The 21,329-nt window shown below is 33.9% G+C and overlaps 1 protein-coding gene across 2 annotated transcripts in view; it reads right to left on the reverse strand.

Annotated features, from left to right (window-relative positions):
* LOC105320645 (sodium/potassium/calcium exchanger 5) overlaps positions 1-21,118 on the reverse strand; it is a 31,524-nt gene extending 10,406 nt beyond the window's left edge. Inside the window, exons 1-4 of one of the 2 annotated variants that reach the window (XM_034453678.2) lie at positions 20,308-21,118; positions 14,393-14,587; positions 11,385-11,468; positions 9,529-9,632 (exon numbers count right to left, since the gene is read on the reverse strand). In XM_034453678.2, the coding sequence (XP_034309569.2) occupies positions 9,529-9,632; positions 11,385-11,468; positions 14,393-14,587; positions 20,308-20,593 (669 nt within the window). In that variant the 5' untranslated portion in view covers positions 20,594-21,118. The remainder of the gene's footprint in view (positions 1-9,528; positions 9,633-11,384; positions 11,469-14,392; positions 14,588-20,307) is intronic. The other variant, XM_034453677.2, reaches the window with a different exon arrangement.
* Positions 21,119-21,329: the final 211 nt, after the last annotated feature.

Raw genomic sequence — 21,329 nt, forward strand, 5'->3', positions numbered from 1 at the left:
TTCTAAGACCCAAACGTTAATTGGTCACGTGATCAGAATACTTATATTAGTGATACACTGGAGAAAAGTCTTTTCGCATTGTCTTAAGTGAAATATAAACATAATAGATGGAAGCAAGATGGTTAACAATTATTTATAGGAACATTTCCATCGGTTTCCTAAACGATAGTTGAATGGTTTTGACGGCATGATAGAGTTCCAAGTAGGTTTGTTTTTTCCCTCTTCGCGTGCATCTTATGTATTATGATTTTTGATAACATCATCGTGGAGGGAAAAGAGGAAGAAAAGTGTAATATCTATAATTATGGCTCCGTGTAACCTACGATTTTGTTCTTCCACGCCCAGTCAAAAGCAGTGCAGTTAATTCAACAATGGAATGACTCGTACAGTCTATTTCTGGTAATAAATCAAGATAAACTAAACGAAGGACATGGAAAACAAGGGGATGGTTCACGGTATTGATTGCACTTTTGCACCGTCTTCAATTTTCATCCTTTCGAGGGTTCACAGAGAGATAGAAAACAACAGCCCCCCGATTTCCTGGCAAGCTATCGCAGTCCATCCTTGAAACATTATGTCTCGCATTATGAGTGAGGAATGGTCCGTAAAGGAGTGGAGTGTTGGGCATTCCTTGGTTTCAGAAAGCAAACTATCGGGGACCAACCCAGACTTTTGAACTCCGACTCTATACTTTGTGGGTGGCGTTAATTAAACAACGTGTACTTCCGGTTTCTCAGAACGAAAACAGCAATTAACTCTTCTGTTTCACGTAAATTGAGACGCAGACGATACAGATCACTATCAGCTGACATATTAGTCCATTGTCTGTTTTCTGTTTTGCTGTGATTTTTGTTTCCTCGTGCATACTTTTTTTAGTCTTTCACAAAGCTATTTTTATTTTTTACGATAATATCACACGAGATGAATGTTTGTACCCACCTTAACACATATGGCAATCTCTCTGCAGGCGATATCGTCATATTTATGAATTGTTCGGGCAATAAAGTATTTTTAATTGCATCTCTGTTTAACTTGTTTATCAGTCTCATATTCGTAAAAATAAAATGCATTTTCAAATACTATCAAATGTTTAATTTCGGTGTATAAAAACACGGTGTACTGAAAACAAAAAAAAATATCAAGAAGAGAAATCGATTATTGGATGAAAAAAATTCTTAGCGCCCAACCTCAAAATACTTTAATATTCTTATCAATGAATGTCAAAAATATGACGTCATAAAAGTTAAAGCAGTGTGAGATATGCGTCCAAAAGAAAACATTTTCCGTTTTACTTTCAATTCAAAGGCAACTTTAAAGTACAGTGCAAACAACCCCTCCACAAAATAGCAAAGACTGATAGAGTAGCCTGTTTAATTAGCCCAAACTTCCTTTTAATCATGTATTTGTTATATTTATCAAGTACAACGGATACGTTTAAAATAGAAATCGTTGTATAAAAATATATACGAAACTATATTAGTAAGACAAACAAGAAATAAAGACACTGTTGTTAATTCAGAGAAAAGTTGAAGTACCGTGTTCATAAAATACTGTATGAAGAACAACAACTGAATCAAGGGAAAAGTACAACAACAACAAAAACAAACTTTAGCGATGGAAACAAATTTGGTAACTACATTACATTACCTTTTCCCTAATGTTTAAAAATGTTTTTCATTTTCAATTTCCATGAGCAGATACATGTAATATGTGTAGATTTTATATTTCAAAGAGTTTTCGCAACAACAAAAATTGTTCGATCGAATTCGAAACGAGAACAAAATTTCGTACACTATGCATTGTAAAAGGAAGCAGTATATATTAACTATTTGGTAAAGGCATTGTAAACGAATCAGGTGGGTATCATATACACACACTGGCCATTAGCGAATCCACAGTGATTCCATTAACGTTGGTAATCAAACGATTAGAATTAGAAATATTTACACAATTAGCGTTTGTATAATGAATTAAGAAAACTCAAATACTGAAGTGCATTCTCGCTCTATAAACATTTAAAACAGGAATCAACCTTTTTTTATCTGTGGGAACGACGCAATCACTCAACAAAGCTTGATTGTATAGCATCATTATTATTATTATGTATTTTTCAAACTAGTTAATTTCACAAAAAAAAAGCGCCCAGTCCTCAAATTTGACTTGTTGTTATAATGACAGAACTATGTATTTATTTTTTTCATCCTCCCTCTATAACGCAACTTCATTTAATCGGAACTGGATTCAGTTGATATTAACTGTACATGTATCACTATCAAATTAACACTTTCATTAATTTTATTTAAGACAGCGCCGATGGATCTCGTTGTTGACACGATGTGTGACGTCACATATCATTGATAAAACCCATTGTCCACGAATACACGTTTCCTTGAAAACGTCAAATGAATTTCACTAAAATTAATCACGAAAATTGATACCCATAAATACCGATTAATTATTCTAAAAGGTTTTCTTATATCAACTATAAAATCAAAAAGGGATTCCTTGTAAGCACGTCATTTTTTAAATCAGTAATTCGAGGTTTTTTTAAATGATCTCAGTAATTAACATTAATGAGATAAAAATCTTCCATAGCTCTGTATAACATGGAACAGTGAGGTGGGGGGGGGGGTATATATCTATCACATGGAAACATGGAGTTATCAAGAAAACATCTGTTGTTTGTCTGAAACTTACAACAGCTGTTGAAGGCTGAAGCAATGAGTAACACAGCATCGTCTCAGCCGTAGTGTTCAACACTGCTGCATTTAACTGTTCTCAGTCTGGTTTAAAACTTTTTTTAAACATTTTCAAAGACGATGGGTGAATAAGGCGTGTAATCTGCCTATATGAGGATAGATATGATACTATAAAATTAAATTATCAACAAATTTTATATTTTTTTTATCTAAATTATTTAAAACAATGTATTTTTACCATAACATTGATTTATAAACCTTAAATATGTTAAATACTCGGAATAGGTTGATTTAAACTGGCGTATGTGTGTCAAAATCACCAAAATAGTGTCATATTTAGAATTTCAATGCATTTTCTTTTATAAAATGCGTCTGAGCTCCATATTTTTGTCATAGTCTATAAAAGGTTTGAAAGAAATCAAACCGATTTAAGTCAACAAAAACGTGGAGAGATGACCCACTATTGGATAAAATCACCACACTGGACAAAATTCACACACAGTATAAATATACCATCATAGTTTAAAGTAATCTAGTTCATGCACCTGAATTAATCATTCCCTCTCTGTTTATCTGTATAACCTATAATAGTCCTTGATTGTTATCATCAGACAGGTAAATATGTGTACCTATATATGATATATAGTATATTTAAGTAGATCACCTGGTTTAACACAAGCGATTGTTATCAGGTTGTTTTTTTTATTCGACAAATTGCAGAGACATAGACAGAAAGGGTGTCAGACAATTGTTATTAAGGTTACTCAATACACAGTGCACTTATTTCAGGGTACTTTTGGGTAGTTAGATGAGTCTGCAACTAAGTGCATTTTATATTTTAAAAAAAATACAATCAACAAATCACAGTGTGTAACTTTTATGATTTGTAGGTTCTAAGACAAAGATAAAGTATTGAAAACTTTTGAAATATGCAAGTATCTCGTCCTATAAAGTAGGTAAACTTTAAGGCGATTTTCATGTACATGCATATACCGGTACAGTGGGTTACACATGTATAATGACACGTACTCTTGTTGAAACTGAGCTAGACAACCTCAAAATACACACTTTTATGCGTTATAATTTACTCGAGGCATAAGAGTCAGTGTATAAAGTATGATACATGTACTTATATTTTTAACATTAATTCGCTATCATATAATGTGTTATTCCATACAAATGGTATAATTATTCCATATTGCAATGTAGGGAAAAGTATTGAGAGAGAATTGTTTGAAGCATCATCTTTCGATCTGTTTCTAAAATAGTTCCTGACATTTTTTATTTTTAAAAAGCCTAAAAGTGTTAAAGTGTTTAAGTTATAGAAGTAGCTTATTAATAAACAACACGAGACGCCTTTTTTCTTTTTTTACTTCAAATAACAAAACATCATCCGCTTTGGTTCTTTAAAAAGTTTTCTCCCTGTGGTTTTCTTTATCATGAGAGAAAATTAAGACTTCAGTTGCTTTTGTGCAAAATTATCTGATATCTGGTTTTTTTTTAGCTGGAGGTTTAAAATTATCTAAGACTCAAGTATTACGCAGCAAAAACTGAAAACAAAAAACTCAGAAAACAAAAACTACAACCAAAAATTAAATTGCGCATCGATTGAGGGATCAATGATTGTATAAAAATTGAGTTCAGATATTATAGCTCTTTAAAAGGCACTTTTTTGTCGAGGTTACTGGGTTTTATTACTCTTATGTCAATAGATGTCATAATCCTTCTTTTTTTCAAGCTTCGCCCTGAACTTGAAGTCTATCTCTGAATTGTATATCTCGAGTCTGGCTCTATCAACGATACAGGCACAACTGTACCGATTATAGGGGGCGCTTTTATCGGCTCATATGTGATTAATCGACATTGGTATATCTCCGCCAGAGATAAACACACATCAACACCTTGCAGCAATAATTGCATTATCCTAATCCAAAAGCACGACAATGCAAGCAGTGTTTAAAACAAGACTCTCAGATTGGGCCATTTTGTGAAAATGAAACACATTCAAAACGTTGAGTGCTTGATTTAAATCTTTCTAGCTGTGGGGGCTGATGCGAGATGAAATGCAAGTGCATCAATGTTAGAAGATTCTGCATTAAACCCACGACGGGTGGCCAAGACATGTTTTATATTTTATTTATTTTTAGAACGCGTGCGCTGACGTAGGTAGCGATATGAGCAATGATAACAACATGGATTTGAAGAATAATGGGACTCACATGTACAACTTATAAATTAAGCACTTTTTCTATCTCCGGTCACAGAAGAGTTCAACGAATTTTCAAGAGTTTGATGAATGCATCTACACGTATGGTGTGTAAAAAAGAGTTGTTTTTTTTTTAATCGTTTTTGTTTATATCTTAAATAAAACAATTTGCAGTTGCTTTAATGATGATAAATACGTATAATTTTAAAAAAAATTGCATGCACGACATCTTCTCATCCCAAATCAGAACCATTGAAACAATCACAGGATTTAGACACGCCTTGAGCTGAAATGTTCTTTAAAAGTTTCCCATATTTAATGTTCTTCACCAAAATATGAATGTTTTATGCTACAAGCGAGATACAGTTCAGAATGCTTTGTTTTGTAAATAAAGCTTAGACTTGTTTTTGTTTACATATTTTTGTTATATTGGTAAACAATTCATAAATTAATTCTTGCTTTTCAGTGTTTATAAAATGTTTTATTAACACAATGACACAGTTTTTTTTGTTGGTAATAAGTCATTTGTTTAAGATATGACTTTACAGTATACATGTACTAATTGCAAAAAAAAAAATACACTGTACATGTACCATTGCACAATCGTTGTTTCCAAAACAAAGACTTACAAACTGTGTTACTTTCATCTTGACTTCTGACATTCAAATGTTAGCCATTCTAGACATTGAAAAGGAAAAGATTGAAGTTTAGTTATTTTGAGCAGTAATCGTGTCTATGTTCATTCAATGCGATCTTGTCTGTTGCAATTCAACATCGATTCATCGATTGACTATTCGTTATTTTCTTTCAGTACGTTTTGACATCAACAAGTGCCATCTTTTTGCTATGACTCTTAGCGGCAGATTTTCATTTAGTCAATATATCATCATTGCTAGCCGCTATCATTCTGTTTCGTAACTTTCGTATATATGACTCCTGGTTGTAATTACAGCGTTAATTAGCTATAAGTGGTTGCTTTTTCGGGAAAAGAGTTTAAGTTTCATTAAAAAAAAATACAGAAGAGGATGATTTACAATGAAAATTAGCAACAAATTTATCCCGTTTTCGTATTTGGCTCTGTGTTACTATGTTAATATTTTTTTTCCGGCAGGCTTTTTTTATTATTATTATCCAGTAGGCTTATTTAAGATAATTTTGTGCTTTGTATTGGAGAACTAGTTCACTGGGTCAGCTAGTTTTTAGACTGTACCACGCAATAGAAACTAAGAAGCCTATGGACTCCCAACGTCTTGCTTAAAAACTGATAATTATGTTCTTATGAAGTATGTTAATATCCTGTCTTTTTCACTGACACAAGCAATTGTTTTACGAGGAAAAACATCGGTTTAAAGAGGTTTGGAAGTACGGAGATACAAGCATTAACAGGGTGGGGCAACTGTCAATGATGTTCCTGAATATGATGACTATTGATTTGTTTTCACATATTTTTTCCTTCAAAAATATTATATAATATTCTCTGTTTTTTTTAATTTTGTATATGCATGTAAATGAACTCGTATTTCATAATCTTACCTTACATCTAATCGTATAAGCCAACAGACACACATCTCAAGTGCTCTCTCTCTCTCTCTCTCTCTCTCTCTCTCTCTCTCTCTCTCTCTCTCTCTCTCTCTCTCTTTAAGAGAAGAAAAAAAAACGATTCGAAGACATTATATTCTATGAGATTCTCTAGGATCATCGATAGAACTCAGCGACAGAAGTTGAACAAGTCAAACACTGGTGGAACTAATTTCTGGTCCCCAGCATATAAAAGCTGTATTGACATATAAAAAAAACCGACTCAATAAGTTGCCGTATTACTCCAAAAGCAAACCGTTTTAATTGATCGGCTGTTTGCCTTACATGACAGAATCTATCGGTTATCGATATGCATGTAGAAGTCCCTGACCCGAACTATATAATAAAAGCCTCGGTATCAACGTGTTCTGAAGAGGCTGAGAGGGTTCTTTTCCCATACTTGTAATCCGCAGTTCAAACAAAGTAATCCCTGGCTTTGTTTGACAATACTGCCGTAAAAGACTTTGATAATGAATTAATGAATAAAAAATTTAATAATAAACGCTAATACAAAGAAGGATTAACTATTCTGGGTCAATAACACACCTGGTGATAACCCCCCCCCCCCCCCCTTCTGTACACTCCCTCACCCATCCCATGTTATTCGCATGGATTTGTGCTACATGTATCTGCCCTATAAATTGGAGAAGTTTCTCATCGAAGTAGGCCGTAGAACGTTTTATTTAAAAAGTTCTAAAAGTAATAAATCGAATGCTAGCAGCAGATAACTCTGGTTTAATTAAACTTAAATTAAAAAAGGTATATTATTCAACGCAGATGATTGGAAAATAATGCCTCTTTTAAACATGTACTTCATCGGGTGTCAATGCAAGAAAAATGAAACTGTTTTTATGTCGATATGGTCTGCAAAAAGTGAACTGAGTAGTTTACCTTTTCGGGGTCAACTAAAAAGGACTTAAACGTCTTGTGATGAATTCTCTTTAATTTTTTAGTTTTCTTCGGTGTTTGGGTATCGCAGGGCAATCAAAATACAAGTTGGAAACGGGTTTTTAATGTCAAATAATGTTATATCTAAAATAGTACGTAAAGCAATATGAGCTGCAATTTTCGAGCTGAAATTTTTTTACGAAAATATTATTTTCTACTAAAATGACAACAAATATCATGATTTTTAAATTTCTGTCAGCCAAATTTTTGTGGGAAAAGCCGTTAAGAAGCCGTAATTGAAGAAAAATTGAATTATAGTCATCCTGTACAAAAAATTGATCTGCTTTATATTCCTTAGAGGAGAAATAAATTTCTTCTCACAAAAATTCATGATTTTTTCAAATCTTATTTTTCATAAAAGTTTAAGTTACATGCAGACTTTTTTTTGCGGCAAAATAAAATTCTAAAAATTACAGCTCATATTGCTTTAAATCTTCCGGGTTTTTTTTTTTTTACAAAGGACATTACTTTTGCAAAGTGTGAACAGTTTTAATGAATAATATATTGGCATTCGTCTTTTCGTCGTTACATGTACATCAACTGTTTTTAAATTGATGATGTAAAAGGAGGATACAACATTATTCATGAACATGAGTAGTCGTTTAATTATAACAAATTTGATTATTTTAATTAAGTTTGCTGGATGTAAAAGAACGCGTCATCTGAGCATGATAGTACATATGTTTTCAACTGAATTTTTTGATTTGCATTTTCCCCATTTTGAGTTTATTTGATATATTTTTTAAAAGTACGATCGCCATACCATGCATACTACATTGAAATAGGGTACTTGTAAAATCACAAACCATTTCACACATACTCTGCTGCGGATATCAAAAGAGCATTAATTTTATTTCTCACTTTTGCTTTAACTTTCATTTGCACATAAAAAAACGGTTAATGGGGCCGTTTCATAGAATTAATGTACATTATTCTCAATATATCATTTTAATTGTTCAGGTTGGTATTTTCTGCTTTGATCGAACAATTGCCGAATGGACCTAGTTGTATTTGATGTTGAGAAAAAAAGCAATTCCAAATAACTTCATGTTTTAAAATTGAAAGACAAATTGTACTCATCAACACAAATTACTAGGGACAAAACGTAGCAAGAAAGATGAAGAATGCAAGTTACAGAGGAGAAATTATCATTGTTTTTTGCGGCAAAATAAAATTTCAAAAATTACACCCTCCGGAAAATGTTCTGGATCCGCGCATGTTACCTTATGCTGTATATTATTGCATTTACTGCTACAGTTGAAACAAATGAATTTCATCAAAAACCCGTATATCTAATGCGAGCACTCTGTATAAACCCCTTGTCTGCAGTAAGATTAATGTTGTGCATGTACAAGTAGTTCTATCTTATCTTTAGCTGATTCATTACAGTAATTCCGTTGTGTTATTTTTGCTTTTTGTTGTTGTTGATTTTAAAAAAAAAAAAATCATCATGCAATTGGGTTTAGCATTTCCAGAACCGAAGTAATCGTACATGTAATTGTATCACAAGCTTACTGTTAATTTATGTTCTATTTGTCTTTTTATGTACATCGTTTGTTTTTTGTTTAATTATTTATTGGCTTTGTATGTTTTTTTTTTGGGGGGGGGGGGGGGGGTTTCTGTTATTTATTTTTTTTCGTTTTTTCGGGTGGGGGTTCGGAGGGGGGGGGGGCTCTAATTGAGTTGAATTGAAATCAAATCAATTCTTGGCCAATCAGTTAAATCAGTTAAACAATGAAAAACCACAGCCGTAAATGACAAAATGAGACTCATATTGATGATGATCGTCCTTTAACGGTTGGGATTCCTGTCAAACTAATAACAATTCAAGGAAATCCTGCAGGCAGTCGGCAATCTCAAACTACTTAAATTCAACGTTGAATTTTCACTGACAAAAAAAAATGTGTTTTGCATTTTGTGATGAATTTCCTCAAAGAGTGATGGGAAATCTCACTGTTTTTGCATTTCTAACCAAGTTTAGTACAGAACAGTTGCAGAGTACTTCAGTATAAAGCTCACAGCTATGATAGATCGCACTGCAATAAATCAGTGTTCGTGAGTGAATTCTTCTTTTTTTCCAGAAAAGGAAAAACTCACCATTCCTGCAAACAGCCCGCACACCCCCACAATGAACAGGATGTTGAAGACGGCTGATCCAACAATGGTCCCCACTCCCACGTCGCTCTCGGCGATAAAGACACCTGTAAAACAGCAACAGAGGAAGTTCAGACAGCTGCGACAGAGGATATTCAGGCTGTGACAGAGGAAGTTCAGACGGCTTAAAGGCACTTGTCTCATTCCCGCTCGTCCGACCGATTGACTGACCTTATTATATCTTAATTGGGTCAAATGCCCGTTTGTCGCAATCGGACGAAAAAAGAAAACCTCATCAATTTCCGAAAAACTGAATATTACATTATTGTCTTGAGACGGCAAGACAATGATTCTAATATATTTTAAAACTGAATTTTCTTCATAATGAGAACATTTCCGGTTGCGTTGTCCTAATTTTTCTGAGCATGAATATTTGCATGATGCCATTGGTGAAGGCAACTCAGTTAATAGACTAATTTAACAAAAATGATTACAGTTCGTATTTGATGTATACATGTATTTTAGCAAACGTTGTAGCTTTTTGTTTAATCGTTCAGATCCGAACTGGGATTCTTTTTAAAAATCAAAATATATATAAGTTCATAGTTCTAAAACCATTCGTTTCGTATGTTGTCCCTATATGCCTTTATTGTCAGGAACTTTAGTTGCAAGGTATTTTATGATAACTTCACATCATTGGAATCTAGCTTAATATCTAGATTATATCATTCGTGATACAAGTTGTGTTGATGGTGATATATAAAAAAAAATTACTAATGGTTAGCTTGAATATTTTGACCTCTCATTGTAGCAGTATTGGATTTTTTTCTTATCATTTGAAGTCTGATACTATGATACAGCGCAATGAACAGCTAGGCTGCGAGATAAAACGGGATTAAGAAGGAGAAAGCTTTTAAAAATGTTCCGTTTATTTCAGAAACGTGAGAATGGACGAGTACCAAAGACACTAATATCAGAAATGAAATTAAAAATCAAAAATAGATCCTAATTCGCCATCAAGTAAGGTCTTTTTGACGTCATGGTATGAGAGTGAAAATGGAATCGAAAAAATGGACAGTTGTAATGTCGTATGCCGCGCAATAAAAGGGGAGAACAAATCTATAATTCCATTAGATAATCTATCAATCCTTGATGTAAAATTGTGTAATTAGGTAAGTTATTTCGGATCCGCGTAATCATTTGCTGGCTCTGTCCTGCCATTGTAATGCGGTGGAAGCCAGAAGAAGTGATGATTTTTCTGTAATAATGGTATAATGGCGACGATGACATAAGGTGATCGATTCATCGGAAACTGGGACACGAAAGATCATTCAAAATATGCTGACGCATAAAGTATGTTTGAAACAGATCCACTCTTTATATAATATGACACTGATGTCTACATAACAACATATTCTTGCACCTACATGTACATGTAATAAGATTTATCCAATTAAGGAGGTCTGGATTCCTCCATATTAAAATATGACGTACTTCCTTTCGGGAAAAAACCCATTAAACCCCCAATAACTATGATATGTAGACCATGAGTTCTAAAAGAGGTTTTTACAATATTTTACTATGTTTAAAAGAATTTTTAGATGATTTATAAATCCAAATATTGTGAATATTGAAAATTTTAAAACGGGGCTATCAAGCGATGCACATGCATCCATATTATTTTCTTTAAGTAAGAGTCCAATTCCATTCTTTATTCACATGAACATTCTTAACATACTTTTTATGACTTTTGATAATCAATATTTTGAAATATTGATCTTTTAAAATCTTCGAAACAACCCAAGGTTAGAAATCGTGTACTGAATATTTAAAATCAGCTTATGAATATTCATAGATACCTATTAAGGCCGTGAAGAATTCTGGGGCGGAACTTCCGGCCGCCATGAATGTAGCACCCGCAACATCTTCCTGTAAACTGAGTTCTGGAAATGAAGAGGAAATATCAATGATTTAAAATCAGTTCTCAACAATCAATTTTGCAACCTGTAATTCGTAGACACGCGATATACATGTACCTTTTCAGTATATTCAACTCCATATAAGTGTGCAAGTATACAAGGATATTTTTTTTTTACATAATGCACTTTCGTACATCTCATTCCCTTTCGCCGTCAATTGCAGGTGGGGACCTCTCTACAATCGCAACTTCTCGGGCCTTTCCGGCAAGCTCGGAAAAACACCTCGAATGTATTAACATCACCGGATGTTAGAATTTTATACAAAATGGAGTCGCTTCCCATTAAAATAAGTATCGGCTAGACAGTCTTGTATGTCGCTTCTGTGTTATATTTTAGTGTATATCGTTTACTTTAATGAAGTTTAACTCACATCTCAACAGATCTTAAAATATGTTTTATTTATATCAAATTTTACAAAAAGGGGGGTTGTCATGGACGCCTAGGTAATACATTCGAGGTGTTTTTCCGAGCTTGCCGGAAAGGCCCGAGAAGTTGCGATTGGACCTCTCTAAAGTCTTACAAAATGAGATTCGATGTGGGTTTTTTAATACATGTCATTTCCATTTTAAAGAAAAATAACAACAACCGTTTTCAAACCATTGTTCCCTTTTGCAAGTTCTGCAGGTCTGTAGCTCCTGGTCTGAAAAAAATCGTCCATCCGAATTTGTTTTTAGACCGGGGGCTACAGACCTGCAGCTTAGTTGAAGTCGGCTCTTTTAAGTATTAAAAAATGGTGAAAACTGTGGACTTTTTTTAATTGCTGTCTATAAAACAAATTTATATCATTCATCTCCATACATTTGTATTATCTGATTTATTCCATGCGCGGATCTAGTAGGGAGAGGATCAAAACCCTGCTAGAAAAGCCTGCCTTATAAAATCCATACAGTAAAATTACCAGTAACAGACCGCTTTGGAACCCCCCCCCCCGTAAACAAAATTATCGCTTGGACCTCTAACACCCTTGGAAAAAAAAATTCTCTGAGTCCGCGCACGTGTTCAATTAGCATACAAACAATTGCCCTCTCAAGATCTTTTTAATGATTATCCAAATTGTCTTTAATTTAAATGTCCTTTAAGTTTGAAGGTTAAACAAGAACAACAACAACAACAGTAAAAATCGAACAAAAGACAGAAGTATCCTATGAGTTCATCGCTAACACTCGACAGAATTTGACATTGAATGGATGGCGGTCCTTGGTGTTGGTTAACCCAGGCAATTCTGTGTTGTTTTTTTTTCTTGTGATCATGGTGAGCCCCGTTTGTTTATAATTAATAAACAGTCAGGATATTGCAGTAATTCTGCATGAGCTGCACACGCATGCATCAAAAGGAACCGCATCCTGGTCACGATTTGATGTTTCAAACATTCAAACAACAACCAACCCCCAACCCCAACCCTCTTTTTTATTATACTCTTAATATTTCGTTTATAATTGCTAAACGGACAGTTTGCTATTAAGAAATACTTGATTAGATTTAATATATTGATGCTGGCATACTTATGAATTACAGGTGCAAGGGGAAAATTAATATAATACGTCGAATAATAAAAAAAATTGTGCAAGTACATCAATTTTTTTTACGTCAGCAAATCTGATAATAATCCAACCAATATCGTAAACATGTATCGACTGGTGGTTTTTTTTTCAAAGAAAACATTATTAGATTCTTGTATTTTGTATTAAGAAACCCAGATACCAAAATCATGGTCACTGCATGAGTTGGGGAAACGTGACTTTAGTCGACATTTTGTTTTTTAAAGAAAACATTATTATATTTTCTTGTATTCTGTTATTAGAAAGCCCGGTAAAAAAAATGGCCACTTGCATGGGCTGGGGAAATGCAACGTTGACCTCTCATGCTCTGTTACACTATAATAAACCGCTAACGACAATTTCGCTGGCTACCACAATTTCTAATTGACGGTCGCAATATATCCCAGGCAATATTATAGTTTGGTTAACCAGTGAATGACAGATGCCGATCCCGATCACGTGACCAGAAGAAGAATATAACGGTCCCCTTAATTTCAAAGTTTTGTACATGCGTGCTGGCTCGGTAATGCATGGCGGGTACAAGGCTGAATATGAATAAATCTGCTGCTTAGAATTTCGTGACTTAAATGATATCGTTGTCACACGTAAGTTTTTAAACGAAAGATTAACATGTCCTAAACCACTAATACATGTATTTACATGTAGCAAATACACTCATAGACCCTCGGTAAATTTGTATTTTTGATTTGTAAATTAAAGTATATATGGTATATAGTGGTTTAACAAGACATATTTACAAGGAAGAAATTATCAAAAAAATCACTGATCTAAAACATAAAAAAGTACGTTTTAGGTATGTCCATTGTATTGTTACAGTGTAAATGTAACATTTTAATAGGATACATGTATAAGCGGATACATACATGTAGACGACAAAGGGGGGATAATTGTAACGAATTGTTTATTTATCGGTGAACCCAAATAAAGTTACCCAAAATTTCATGAATTTCAGACGATTAACGAAATATTATACAAAAAAGTTAAAAAGTTAAAAATCTTTGTAAACTCAAAATTAACAAATCAGCTTATAAAATATCATTCGCTTAATCTTTTTTAACAAAATAAGTAAACTTTTTCACTGTACTGACTCGCTTTAACCTACATGTATTTTTATGTATATCATAGAAAACGTACATTTCACATAGTATCAGCACAAAATAACCAAAATGAATAAAAAGCGGGACCAAAACATGACTATTACTTGGATCTCAATTAAAATTATTGTATATAAACGCATAAGCACGAACCCTTTATCAAGCATGTACTATATACATAATATATGGTCACAACAGAATTAAAAAAACGTAATCTGACCAACAGGGCGCTTACCGTCACAAATGATTTCTAGAGATGCACAGAAATAGTCGTCGCACACAATGGCCAGCGCCCCGAACACGTACAGCACAATCAGGATGTGAGCGAACACGCCCCCGTCCCGAGTTTCCTTCAGTGTCATAAAATTTCCCGGAAATTCTTCTGCAGAGCGTGTCGTGCAGTTTTTGTGATCCGATTCACTCCTGAGACCTGAAATTTGAAAGACAAAATGTACACATTTTTATTTTTATTTTTATTTCATTTAATTTGGTGAAAATCTTTCTAACAGTTTATCTACTTCAAGATTTGTCGAAACTACTAATTCTTGTTTTATTAAGTATAATTCACATGTACTGTAGTATTAAAATTTCTAAAGCTATTGATAAAAATGCATGCTACATGAATTTTAAAGAAGCATAGTCACGATTTGAGCGTATACTTTTATACTTATACTTTTATTTTCCCATTTTTCAACCAAAAATCTCGTATTGATATGTTATGCTAATTACAGTAATCGAGGAGAACTGTATACTTATTTACACCGTGATTTAGTGCGATCTCTTTATAGCGGAAACTGCAGCAGTTTACGCTGGTTTATAGCTATAAACTAAAATATATGAATCAGCATTAAAATCAAATTTATTTGATTGTTATAATTCTCGAAAGTACAGTGTTGATGGTTTGGAGAGAGAGAGAGAGAGAGAGAGAGAGAGAGAGAGAGAGAGAGAGAGAGAGAGAGAGAGAGAGAGAGAGAGAGAGAGAGAGAGAGAGAGAGAGAGAGTAATAAAAAGTTGGTATCATATCATAGCATAATTCAAATAACTTTACATTGTATTTAACTTCTTTCGTATTTTGAGAAATCGAGAGTTTCAGATTAGAATTCAAATATATAATTTTCATTCAACTATACAAAGGTTACCTTTAAAGGAAATCTAATTGCTTTAAAAAAAATTGTGTATTCAAATAATTAAAATAAACTTCAAAATTTGACGTGCTTAAAATATACATTTATGAAAAGAAACGTAATCAAAATCCATCATTTGTTTATTGTTTTACCGTTATTTTAGTGAGAAAATTATGACTAAAGAATGTTAATGATCTAATTATCACAAAAATCTGCCTTCTTAACCAGTTTTAAAAAAAACACACAGAAAAGTGCAAACTATGAATATATAGGTAAAATGCTTGTAAAACGATGTGCCATTGTTTGAATGGTAGAGAATGAGAAGGAAGCGTGTCAAATCCCGGAGAGAGATTTTTGTCTAATCGAAATCAACTCTAACAACTGTCTTAATTACGATAATTTTTAACTAAAGTAAAAATTTCGAAAATTCAGCTGGCATGCCAATTTTTATTGAATTATTCCTATCTTCGCCAAAACGTGTTTGCTTTTTAACTTAAACAAAAAATCACAGAGTTTTAATTACAAGAGAAATATCTTTACAAGGATTTTTCACTGGCATGAAAAAAAAGTGGAAATTTTGTCTGTTTGTTAGGCCACTACCTCATGAAACAAATGCATATTATGATTATTTCATGTGCGTGTATAAGTTAAATATGGTTTTAAAGCGATCTTATTTGATGCTTAGAAAGATATAATAATGAACGTTATAAATTGAAACCTCTTTTGTTAATTGGACTGATTAATCCAACTGTAAGATAAATTTTTGCATGAAAATATTAATCCAGATTTTTTTTTAATTTTCTTTCAAATTCTAAATAACATCGATTTTTTATAGAAATACTCGCATTGTTTTTAATTTTTATTCAAAGTTCGGAGATATCATGAATTAACTGGGCTTCGTCTTTTATATCAAGAAGCAAAGCCCTGCTCCAGCGATCGTGAAGCAGTCTTAGACTTGGGTCAAAATTTGTACACTGTTTTATTGTCTTATGATTAAAAACATCCAAAAAATGAAATTCTACTAAATTATGTCTTTATTACGTTGGTGGTTACATTTTAAGCGTTGTTTAATTACTATATTAGAATTACATGAATGATTGAAATTTAGACTTGCAAGTCTAAAAATGCTTCATGATCCCGACGTTTAATTGCTAGATACAGTTTTCCATCATGTACACCAGTCTTTATACTTTATAATATGATTTTATGAATCCTGTTTCCTATCAAAATGCATCGACCGGAAAGATTGTATGTAAACATGTATAATACATAATTCTAGCGAATATAGATTCGCTGGTTGAAATACAGAACTGCATTGTCCTTACAAAACAAACCCTGGTTATATGTCATTTGTGAGCAGGCTTTGAACAAGGACAATTTTCTATTTATGTGTTATTTATCCTCTCAATCCCCCATTGACAGAAACGAAACTGAAACCCAGTTAATTTTTATGGATTGTGACTTTATATCAGTCGGTTATGAAAATATATTTATTTATTTTTTTGCGACACGAAGAAATTGGGGGGGGGGGGGGTGTAGATTTCGTTTCCGGTCAGATCGGTTGACATTTGAATAAGATGACATGTATTTGTAAAGAGATATTGGGATTGCATAAGGGGATGGTGACCCCACACCTCCCCTCCCCATCCCCAGTTAGTCCCCCGCCCTACTTGTATTCTTTTCAGTCTGCTGATCAATGGGTAACAAATACTTGTATAGGAAATACTAGTAGTGTTTTTCAAGAATACAAATCTTTCATGTCGCTATGCAAGCACGGTAATTCTACCATACAGTACATCATTAACTTTTTCTCCCATCCCACCCCCCCCCCCCCCCCCCCGACATCTCCACCCCCATCGATTTCCTCTCTTAGTCAAATTTTTAAGGTGAAGAATAAATTGCGGTTTAAGAGGGCCGAATAGCCATGGTCATTTTTTTTTTAGACTTTTTTAATCTCCTTAAGCAGAAGAGCTCGTCAAAGAGATATAGGCAAACATTCAATTTTTAAACTAAAATATTTGGACGTTTTCTTTACTAAATAACAGTTTATGGCCAAAAAATATTATATATAATTAAAAGCTGAAGGTATATCTGGTAGGTCATTGACCATCCGGCCTCCTTAATTAATGTTTTCAGGTGAAGAAAGAATGCATAGTAGTTTAACATTGTTGACACCATCTGCTCTTCTAATATCTAGACACACACAAACGTAGCGATTAGCCACCGGTACTCGAGGTGCCCGCACTATCAGAAGTCTTTAATTATTCATGAGCTTCCACATAACACCGATTATCCAATTGACTCCACTGTTGACGCCAATGTTCATATATCTCGGCGGGTTTCGCCCTTTTTGCAAACTTGGCAGCTTAATTCAACAAATATTATATACCTTTATGAAAAAAACACACACATGCACGCAAAATGAATGAAATTGTAGGGTATTAAACCCAGCCCTAAAGCTCGGTGTACTTAAAGCGGTACAAATAGGTCTCCTAACAATAAGTTACTATTGATTGAACATATGCTATATATCTGTTGTCAAAGCCAAAAAGAACCGGAAGACGGAACGAAGAATTAAGCCTTTATTTCTATGGTGACATGTATAATAGAAAAACGGTGTCAATCAGTCATTCTCCATACGAAGTGGAACTCGGCTAAAAGTACGCGGTACTGTATAATTATATACATCTACATGGACTAAGTACATTCATGACTTAAATGTGCTCTGTATGTCAATCAAATGGAAGGCGTCATTGATTCATTTGACGTGAATAAAAAAGAAGGCAAGCAGAGTTTGATACAAAAAAAAGGGGGGGGGGGGGCACACAGTACCTTTTTTGGCAATTAGAGGCCACTCAGTTGTGTGACAGATTTTTTTTTTGAATTTGTCTTTCTCCCACTTTCAGGATCCATTTAAAATCATAACAGAATGTTTCCATAATATATTTTTCTTTATATAATTGGAGTTACAGACACTTGTACATTCACGTGATATTATTTCGTACTCATATAAAATGCAGATATAATCATTATACAATGATCTACATCATTTGAATATCATATTTTCCCCCCCAAAATTGCTAAAATTTTGCCTCAATGACTTACATAATTCTTATACATCATGCTTATATTTATTATATACGTAAACATTCAAATTCTTTACTACATTAATGAAAATATGCAGAAGGTTTGTAGGTGAATATCATCACAATTATACTTTATTAAAGCAGGCATTCAAAAAATCGAAAATGTTCCAACGCCCAACATTTCCCTGTAAATTGATCGTAATTCGTGCTTTTATCTTCTTGTATGCGCAAGTAAAAGCACAGAACGCAAAGGCAGTTACTTTGCAGTTAAAAGCCGAATCTTAAAGGCTGTTCTTAAATAGCCTAGGTCTTCAATCGATAGGTTCGTTATTAAAAAGTGATTACATGTGTATGTACATGGAAATCAAAACTGCGTCCTTGACCTCAATGACACGAAGTCCGTACCCATTACGAGGCTAATTATCTTGCTTGTTCTCAAATTATAGGCACGGGGAACTCGAGTTTTATTCAATCAAAGAGAGTCGATATTTGAGTTTTGTTCCTCAAATAGATCGGTTAATTGTATAAAAGGAAGAAATGTGATTACATTGGCTCTAGTGACGTCAACATCCGGGTACTCCAATTCATCAACAGACGACAGACAGAAATAAAACAAGATGGATTTATAAATTTATTATAACACAAATCCTCCCTCCTGCATCCCCGAAAAGGGCCTATTCATCCTGAACACACATTATTTCGGTGATTAAACGAAATTTTACGAACAGAGAGGCGTATATCGCATGTCGATGAATTCCGATTCATTGCATCCCGATCGAAAATTTATTTTAAATTCAGACAAACAGACATGTGTAAACAATTTTAAGGTATAAGTATATTTGCAAAGCATTTTATGGCTGGGTCATACATGTCAAAATTGAAATGTTAACCTTTACGACGGTGTCTGAGTTAACTTAAAACCAAATCAGACGGACGGACGGACGGACGGACTGCCAAAAACTTAAGACAAAGAGATTAACAGAGCAAAAACATGTTTTACTTTAATTTTTGAGCATATAATATCAACTTACTATAGGTGTACACGATATTGAACAGAGAGAGAGAGAGAGAGAGAAATAACTAATGGTATCGGCTTTTAATTTACTGTGTACCTGCTTCAGAGATAAGATTTGCTATCAGTACTTTTCTATATTTAATTATGGACAATGACGTCACGAGACGCGAACCTGCGTTTGAGACTGTTAGATGTTTATCTTTAGATTTACATGTCCCGTCCTTTCTCTCTCTCTCTCTCTCTCTCTCTCTCTCTCTCTCTCTCTCTCTCTCTCTCTCTCAGCGTCCCATTAATGACTTATCATCTAGCTTGATTTTCAAATACTGTAAATATTATCTATAGATTATCTTTAATCCTTAATTTCCTGTCAAATGACTAACTATTACATCGACTAAAAAAACTTAACAATTTTATCCTCTCTAAACTTGCTTTGCCTCGGTTAATCTTATTATCAATTCGCACACAGCACATTTAAAAGGGGTTATCGTCGATAACATTATTATTTTTATCCTGTATGTTTCATGTTAACACGTTTCATTATATATTTAACAAACATAGCCATATGATCTATATATCTATTGAAGTATAATCACAAAGCCAGATTGGCAGCTCCGAAAAAAGAATTTCTCTACAGACAGGTGTCTCATCTCGGTTTGTCATGACATGTGTTTCTTATAGCATCAAGTTGAAATGATCGCGAGCATGCAAACTTGGCCTTAATAAAAATTCCATATGCACAAGTATTCTATGCAATATTACATACACAATGAGCTTGTATTTTCTTGGTTTTAAGAAAGCAGGTGCCAATACGTCAAAATTTATCAACAATACCCTACCCACCCAAAAAAATATTTAAAAACAAGAAAATTTCTGTTTTTTATATTCCATGTTTTGATGAAAATTATAATATATAAACAAACATTACCTGGTTCAGACGTCCCATTGCCATAGGAAATAACATCTCTTTTTACCCGTAAAACTTCATCCAATTCAACTCCTTCCTGTTTGTTAATTTCGTTGTATACCCGGTGCAAAACATTGAAGACAACAAAAGCCACATAGATCAGAGCGAGACACAGTAATTTGGCGCCTTTTTTCTTCCCCCTCTTGCATGTCCGTTTCTGACACCCTCGGACGCTGAAATCCCCAGGGCCATCTTGAATCTGAATTTTAGAAGTGTCCCCTATCCGCCTGGGATCAAGGCTTTCCATTCCGAAAACTGAGACGATTCACTCCGATTTCTCATCGACTGGAGACGGGCACAAATTAAAAGGGGCGTTCAGGAACGATTATACTCGGGATAATATGTCATCAAGCCGGGTATCGAAGAGAGGCGAGGAGAAACGAAATACATGTAATACTGTAGTAGTACTATTAGTTGTCCACTATCTCTCGTTTAACGATGCGACGATCGAGCGAGCGAGCGAGCGCACTATATCCCCCAATACACCTTTACGGCCAAACGCAATCTCTTGTTTACTCTTGCATCAACGCCATAAAATAAACGTTTCCGATAACACAAATAAACATGTTCTGTTAATTTCTACGTATCAGCTGCATAGATATATATGTTTATAAAAATACACCTTAATATTCATAAAATTTTCTCTCGAAGATACATTATGCAGTAAGACGTTAGGTATTTTTTCAGACCTTCAACTTAATGAACAAGCAAACACGAAACCGGCTCGTTTAAAAATGCACGCGCTATATCATCTATTTATGTGCGAAGTTTTTCAAAACAATGGGAGTTCAGCGGGTTTTTTGTTTCTAATCGAGAGAGGTTGCATACATGTGTTGCTGCTTTTTTGCTGCAGAACAAAAATCGATTCCCCCCGTCGAGGGGCCCCGCTTTCGTATTCAATTGGTTAACCAGCAGCAATTTTTTCTTTACGTCAAAGTCGATAAATGCTTCGTTTTGTTTTGTTTATTTTTTTCAACATAATT

Source organism: Magallana gigas, chromosome 10 (assembly GCF_963853765.1).
Source record: "Magallana gigas chromosome 10, xbMagGiga1.1, whole genome shotgun sequence".
NCBI lineage: Eukaryota > Metazoa > Mollusca > Bivalvia > Ostreida > Ostreidae > Magallana > Magallana gigas.